The sequence below is a fragment of the Patiria miniata genome, unplaced genomic scaffold (genome assembly GCF_015706575.1).
Source record: "Patiria miniata isolate m_02_andy unplaced genomic scaffold, ASM1570657v1 HiC_scaffold_1, whole genome shotgun sequence".
In the NCBI taxonomy this organism is placed as follows: Eukaryota; Metazoa; Echinodermata; class Asteroidea; order Valvatida; family Asterinidae; genus Patiria; species Patiria miniata.
The window spans coordinates 18,672,222-18,680,254 of record NW_024037047.1 but is presented as its reverse complement, the minus strand read 5'-3'; the positions used below and the strand labels follow the sequence as shown (position 1 = coordinate 18,680,254).

The 8,033-nt window shown below is 39.5% G+C and overlaps 1 protein-coding gene across 1 annotated transcript; it reads right to left on the bottom strand.

Annotated features, from left to right (window-relative positions):
- Positions 1–958: 958 nt before the first annotated feature.
- On the bottom strand, positions 959–7,927 carry LOC119724509 (ropporin-1-like protein). The gene is made up of 6 exons (XM_038195597.1): positions 7,796–7,927; positions 5,726–5,870; positions 4,968–5,091; positions 3,601–3,762; positions 2,649–2,824; positions 959–1,521 (listed from the first exon to the last, which is right to left on the bottom strand). The coding sequence occupies exons 2-6, from the start codon at positions 5,863–5,865 to the stop codon at positions 1,452–1,454; spliced, it is 672 nt and encodes a 223-aa protein (XP_038051525.1). The 5' UTR covers positions 5,866–5,870; positions 7,796–7,927; the 3' UTR covers positions 959–1,451.
- Between the last annotated feature and the right edge of the window lie 106 nt (positions 7,928–8,033).

The following is an 8,033-nucleotide window of genomic DNA, read 5'->3' as shown; positions in this document are numbered from 1 at the left end:
AGTCTTTGTATTTGGAAATTCAAATTTGTGAGTGGGCAATACACAATTTAGAGAAAGAATACCTTTGGCTCGGCATTTGTGTTTGTCGGAACATCATGCTTGCAAAAACTAATTTCAACTTGTTCCCGCTACTGCACACGACACACTAGTTAGGTACTATAATATGGTTAGCCTTAACGACCCTTGTGTGTGCTTTGTGTGCATCATGATGGGTGTACGCCCCACACACACTTCCGCACACAGCCGTACAGTACGGCTGTGTGCGGAAGTGTGTGTGGGGCTGATCTGATACACCGTGCCCTCTGGAGACGCGTGACAATAGGGAACAAAGATTGTATACGTCTCCACAGGGAAATTTCTATAGATGAATACGTCTCCACAAGGCTATCACGAAATAGATATATGGATTTTACTCAAAAACTAGGAATTTCCAAGGTGGGTTGATCTGTCGCAAATGGAAGAGTTTTAGAAAAGGGATATTAAGTCCAAATTTCAGCCAAGGAAATTAATTTTGGTTAAAATAAGGGCATGTTGAAACTTCACTTTCAAACTCGAAAACTTTACTACACGAGAACAAAGAAATGTCTCCACAAGGATACAAATTTCAGTATGTGTGTTTGTGTTTGTGGAAGTGTGTGTGGGGCGTACGTATACATGCACACAAAGTACACACCAGGGTCGTTGAGGCTAACGGTATAGTACAACTAGTGTGTCGCAGCGCGCGCGGTGTGCGGTAGCGGGAACAAGCTCGTATGGGAACAAGCTGATAGCCTTGGTCAAGGCTATGATGCTTGAGAAGAGAGGAGTTGATGCTGTACATGTCCAACAGAGCTCCTGGAGTGAAATTCTGGGCCGGTCAACAGACTCACAAATTCAGAGGAAAAGAACATCTCCAGGTGGGGTTACAATAGGATAGTGGCATTTTTGAAAATGAACACTATTTTGATGAAAGTAAAAGTACAGGTTCAAACAGTTTCTAAAAGCTTCAACAAATTTATTTCATCTCAAAGCGGTACATTTCTGTACATTCTGTTAACTCCAAATATTACGTTAAAACTGCTAATTTAGTTTAATATATACATACTACTAGGAAAAAAATGCCACTTTTTGGATCCATTTGAAAAAGTTTGTTCTAAACATGAACGTGATGCAAGTTTATACATTTATTACTTGTGGAGGGACATATTCATCAAAATTAATTTCTAGTGCTTTGAACAACATATGAACAAAAAAGTGATCACGTTTAGTTCTTACACTGCTTTGTTTTTGTCATCTAAACCAAGAATAATTTCTTTATTAAAAAAAAAAAAATCAAATCTATTAAAAGATAGTTCAGTGTCACTGGAGTAAAACTTAAATTACTTTTAGTGAATACATTTTTGCAATAAAATAAAAATACAAACAAATCAACTTAACATTAATACAGGAAGGTCGATTTTGGGAAGCATGTTCTATGGACCCAGTTTGGGGCAGTCGGGATTTAGGAAGTTTCGTGGCTGCACAACTCCACTTTGCTTGTCACTGTGAAGAGAGAAAAAAAAGAGAAAGACAATGCAGTGAGATTAAAGCTTGTGATCGATGCAAACTGTGCAGATAATCTAGCTAGGGCTGTTTGATCTTCTCATGAGAACCAAGGAGGGCCGCGATTTTTTTTCTCCCAAACGACATCCGCATACATGGTTGTTTAGCGCCCTCTACAATACTTTTATGATACGCACGCAGGTATAAAATTATTTGTTTCCCCAAGTTTTGGCGAGCAGTGCGATAGCTCAGTCGATGGAAGGTAGGATTTTGCACCGCGAGGTTGCGGGTTCGAATCTCGGTTTTGCACACAAATTTTTTTCCTTTTCTAACCTGATGCTTTGGAGGATTTTTTTTTAAAAGGGAAATAAAGTCCGAATTTCATAACGTTCAAATGCATTTTTTTTCTAATTTTATATTTTCTTCTCATGTTTTTAGAAAAGTTAAGTCTAAAATTGCAGGAGGGACACACAGCATTTGCAGGGGCGTACAGTGAGACAGATTTGATAGTTCGAGTCTGATGTAGCAGCAGGTACTGCAATTAAACTTTTCCATCTTACAAAAAGATATCAGACACTATTGGACATATAGACACATGATTTTACTACAAGGACAACCATTTTTGCTGACAAAGGAAAACGATTAATGGGGGTATGACACCCCTCCCATACCCCTATTATAGCATCACCTGTGGTGGTTCATTTGCAGACTAAGGCTCTAAATGCCGACTGAGAGAAATTATCATAGGGGGGTGGCACGTCTTCCACACTAGCAAGTGTGTATTTGCCTGCAATCAGGGGCCCTTATTGTCCCTCTTTTGTTTGTAAGTACTCTAACCTTTTAGGAAGACCTCCCATATGTTTTGTACACGATCGCCCAATTTGGGAACCTTCAGGAATTGGGGACCCTATTGTCTTCTATTGTTCAACGTCCCCTATTGAATGCAGAAACAAACTCACAAACACCCCGCGATTGCTATACACCCTCGAGTTTGGGCAACCGATTTGGAACTGAATGTGTACAAACATTTAGCGTCTAACATAAGACAAATGCACGTGAATGTGGACATACAATGGAAATGGTCCTTCTTTGTGCTCCAATGTTTTGCTCTTATCTGGTATACTCACACATGATACTGCAGGTATGTGAAGACGCTCTCGATCTGTTCCTCTGAGATTTCTCCATCGATCTGGGCCAGGTATGTGTACAGCTCCTTGAAGAGGTCAAAGGGTATCCTGGCAGCTCCACCCTCAGGGTCGCGGGTCAAGATCTCACAGATCACCTTCATGGCACTTGTGATGTTCTGCAAAAACAATCAGTAGAGGAAAAGATACCTTATGGCATTATAGGATTGCATGATTCTACATCATTAGTTTGGGGATGTAAGAATTTTGAGGTAAAAAAACAATAAATTTGAGGGACTCTTTGCGGGAACATAATTTAATTTCTGTACCGTATAAAAATGCGAAAATATTCAAATATCACAGAAAAATTTCAGAACTTTGGAAATCCTTGAGAAATGTCCTCCCGAAATGACAAATTACTGTGGATAAATTGTATTTTTGTAATTGATTTTGGAATTTCCGTTAGTAGTTCTTTTTTAATTCAGCGAAGTGCGCAAGCGTTGACACAACGCACACGCGCGCGGTTGCCATAAATTGTCAGTTCAGAGCGTGACATCGCGTAGCTGCAATCAACTCAGTGAAAACGTGTCTTGGACGCTGAATTCAGGCCCAATTTAAAAATGACTCAGCAGCTTTTGATTTGAAATCAAGATCCTAGAGTATCGTTTTCTCAGAATATACAACATTTACTGAGCTAAAACTTCATCAGGTTGTTTAGCACCCTTCTTTAGATTTTGACGAACATAATACTCAAATTACAAATGATGAACGCTACCTTCAACTGTAACACACACTCCTATGTGGATTGTGAATTAATTTTTATGTAAGATACCCACTATAAATACAAAATTCTGGTGAACACCTTAAAAATGCCCTTGTTTGCTTCTCATAAATAGGTGGTATGGCGCCCCCGGTGGGTCAAATACAGACACAATAAAAGATTTCAAACACTCACCCCAGCGAGGGCCGAGCACGCCAATGCAAAGAACTTGAGCCATTCGATCTCATCACCGAAGCTACCCAGCTGAATCAGGCTGTACAGTCTCTCATTCGGCAGACAGTTATCCTTCCATTTCTGCTCCAAATCGGCCAACTTCACCAATTTCTTTGGTCCAAGCTTCAAATAACAAAAATTGTAACATTTACATAAGATGATGTTTATATCAATTGATGTATTATTCATTTTAGTTATTTACGAGAAGCACAAAAAATAACTAAACTTATTAAAACATCAATTAAACCACCCGTACTCAAATGTGTACCCTCATGGAGTCATCGCTTTATTCTCTTTTACAAAATCGTGAGAGGGTCGAAAGCAATTTTTTTAATTCTCCTATTTTAACCAGAATGATACTTTCCTGGGTTGAAATTCCGAACAAACATTCCTTAAATCAAATACTTTAAGGATACCTTGAAAATTCCTAGTTTTCGAGTAAAATCCATACATGTATATCTATTTCGTGAAATCCTTGAGGAGACCTATTCACCTTTAGAACTTGCCCCGTGGAGACCTTTACAATCTTTTGTTCCGTATTATATCCGGGTCTCCACAAGGCATCATTTTTCGAAACACATTAACCTTAACCCTGGCGGACGCAACACAGTGCATCAGGTGTAAAAGTCTGTGGGACCTTGCTGCATTGAGCCATCAACACCAGAGCGTAAACGGCTAATTCTGAGACAATGAGAGCTAGTCCCATTGAACAATGCCACAGTTGTATCCTGCTGCAGTTGGTGACCACAGACTCTGAGGCAGTTTGGCCTTGAGGCTTTTGACCTGATGGATCTCGGCAGGCTTGTCATTTAGACAAGTGTTGCATGGTGGTCTGTTCAGCAGGGTTTCTAGCCAAAATACTCTGGAGGGGTGGAGTTAAAGACACCATAAAGGACAAGCCTGGGGACTGCCTAGAAGTGAAATAGACCTTTGGCATAAGCAGCTATTTCCAAAGGATCGTATTTTGTTCTGCTGGAACAGCATAAGTAGATTTTTTGTGCAATCATTAGTAGTAAAGTAAAGTCTGTCACGATCCAATATGGCCCATCAGGCCGGTGTTTATCTCCGGTTTCCTTGGCATGAAACGACTGAGAAAATTTCTACTCCCCCTGAATGGGATGCCAGTCCATCGCAGGTCACTCCCCAGCTAATGCCAGTACCCATTTATACTCCTGGGTGGAGAGAGGCAAGTGGGGATGAAGTGGCTTGCCCAAGGACACAGCAGAACATACAATTTTCCTAGGGGTGATGCTGGAGACAAAGCCGAGATTTCTTAAATACCCCTTACTTCCGCAGCGTGACCTTCGACCTCTGTATGTGAGTCTCACCTGTCGGTTAAGGACTGATAATATTCCAGCGGTCAGGCCAGTGTCTGTCTTCTGTGTGGCTATGGGCATCTCAAGCCGTTCTTTTACCGGAGGGGTTTCACCTTTGGCAAGGGCATGGAAGTACCTGCAAAACAAAACACAAAACAGAAGTTTCATGAGAATTTGCATGGGCTAGGAACAAGGTTGACTTGTAAAGATGAAGATCTTAAATACTTAGTACATAAAAACAAGCACGACAACATCAGGCCAACTTCATTCACAAAATATGCTTGAGGTTTATATAACAGTTTTCTGTTAAACTTAGCATAATTTTATTGCTACACGCAATGCTCCTTGAATTTTTTTCAGTGAGTAGTGAATTTCTGTGCTGAGAACTACATTGAAACTGGTCTTGCTAAGGCCAAGTAAAAAAAAAACATTTTTAGCGTCCTGCCTTCTTGAAAAAAGGAAGGAGGTCCTTTTTTTCCAAAAATGGCCGCCTGACTCATTTTCCAAAACAACTGGTCGGGCTATTTTTTTAAGATGGCTGTCAGCTTCTTTTTTTTTAAATGGCCACCACATGGACTCAGGAAAGGTTTATATGGGCTAGATGCAACAGACAAAGAGGCCAAAATGATGTCACGTTTAAACTTTATCATTTTTTCAGGGTTTTTTTTTCAATTAAAAAAAAAAGAAGGAGGCGGCCTCCAAAAAGGAAACAGGCAGGGACTCTAAACATGCTTTGTTTTTTTATTTGGCCTAACATTAGGCCTACTTACGCTGATGACCACTGCAAGACATCGTTGGGCTGGGTGCGGATGGCAGCTTTGGTGAATTGCTTCAAAATGTCAGGAAGATCGGGCGGGATGTTGATCTGCTGTGAGCAGTACATCGGAACATCGTCCCCCACAGCCGGCATAGTTGCTGGAATAAATAGCGCAAATAAGAATTGTAACCTGGTAGGGCCTTTGATAGGGAGATTCAAAAATGTAAGAGCTGAGGTGCTGTTTATTTGATGACAGACTTTTGTAACAATAAACTGTAATTAAAATTTTGGATTTTGACGTCCCATTTTTAATGTCCCGTATAAATTCAAATATTAGAATTTGTGAAATCATGATTGCTATCTGCATTTGACTCATGAACTAGAAAGCACTCAAAGAGCGCAAACATCCACCAAGGCTAAATAAGTCCCCGCCATATTGTCTGTACACCCAAAAGAAACACTCGCATAAATGGTGAAGAATCCTTTAAAAAAATCCTGGATCCAGATCCAGATCACTTCCAAAATCTAATCGATAACTCATACCAAGGCCCACCACTTAAAGAAATTTCAAATTGGTCAACAACTTTTTGAGTTATCTTGTTAACAGACAAGCCAACCAACCAATCAACAAACCAACTAAATCTAATGAAAACAAAACCTCCCTGGTGAAGGTATTTTAAAGTGAAAGATTTGAGTTTTTGGCAATTTTGACATAATCTGCACTCCAATTTTGTATGCAAAGTAATGGTGATTGTGTAATGTAGGGCCCTGTTGCCTTAATAACTTAACCCTTACCCTACTAGACCCTCCAACGCATGCCAATATGTGCCTCAAGAAAATCTCCTATGTTTTTTGCATGGCCCTCCAATATCTGCCATGTCATTTCAAGGGTAACTGGACAGGCACTCCAATACATGCCACAGAGAACAATGAGAGTCCTCTGATAACAAAGTGAGTGCCCCCAGCTGGTCAGTATCAGGCACCCTCCAGGGCCTCCAACTCCTGCCATTTGGAGCCTTCACTGCTACATCAAAGTATCCTCCAATAAACTGCAGCTGGAGGGCATTGGCATAACCAACTGACATGCAGTAAACTACCCTCAGAGAGTAAGGGTTAAGGAAACAAACATGCAATTTCAGGTATCAGACTCTTTACCGAACTAGTTAGTGAAATTATAAACCAACAGGTATGCCGTAGAGAGAAGGCGTAAGGGTAAACGCGTAAGATAATCGTATTTTCTATCGCAAGAAACTGTCCAAAATTCCCCAAAAATGTTGTCATATTAAAGGAAGAGAAGTCTGCTCTAGGTTGAAAAGGTCATTTTAGAACGATAAAAAAAAACACATTAAGTCTGACTCTAATTTTATCAAAACTAAAGAGGGGCCCTTCACTACACAATTGCCAAATAATCACTCTTTTATTTTAAAGTCATGGCTAATGCATACACATTTTTCAGGGACAAAACACAAAACACAAATCTGTTTTTCTTTAAAACATTAAAAGTTTAAATAGGGCCTAGGCCTAACTATTGTTTTCTTTGCTTGCTTTGCTTTGCAGAGTCTATAGTAATAGAATTTAAAATTGAATGAAATGTTTGTACGACTCTTTCTACAGAACCACATCAACAACTCACAAAGAAAATGTATTCCAAAAAAAAAAAATGAGCCCCCCCCCCCCTCTAATGACCTTGTCCTTGACTTTTCCAAAGAAGACCATAATTCCGTAAATAATTTGAAAAAATATTTGAATTTTAACATGTTTAAAGAAGAATGTTCTGGGACTTTTGAATTTAAGAGATTCTATCTTATACGCAGAAAGAAACAAACAAATGTACAAATGTTATTTAAAATGTCCTCTCTTCTTACGTTGTATTTGTTTTGTTCATTTTGGCCAAATTGTGTCGGAAATACAGAAGGCGGCCTTGACGCCCGGCCTATCGCCGCCTGTCAATAACAATCTTTTTTACATTACACTCACTGGTGTTTTCGCCATGTATTCAAAGTTCCCTGTGCACCAAAAGCTGTAACAACTGAAAGAAATTAAACAATACAAAAGTTGAACTCGGTATTTTCAACTCACTTACCTGATTTGATAGAGTTTTTTATCGTTAAATTCGGCAAAATTTTCAAGTCGTGATGCTGCACTATTTACAACACGGCGTGGATGGTTGGTAATGGCAACCATACTGCGCATGCTCACGCTGCTTGATAAAATGTAGTAATATTTCATGTAGTTCGCGTTTTTCTCAGATTAATGTTATTTCGTAAAAGTCACCATTTGTCATACTTTTGCAGGACTATACATATGATTCAATTGTAAAT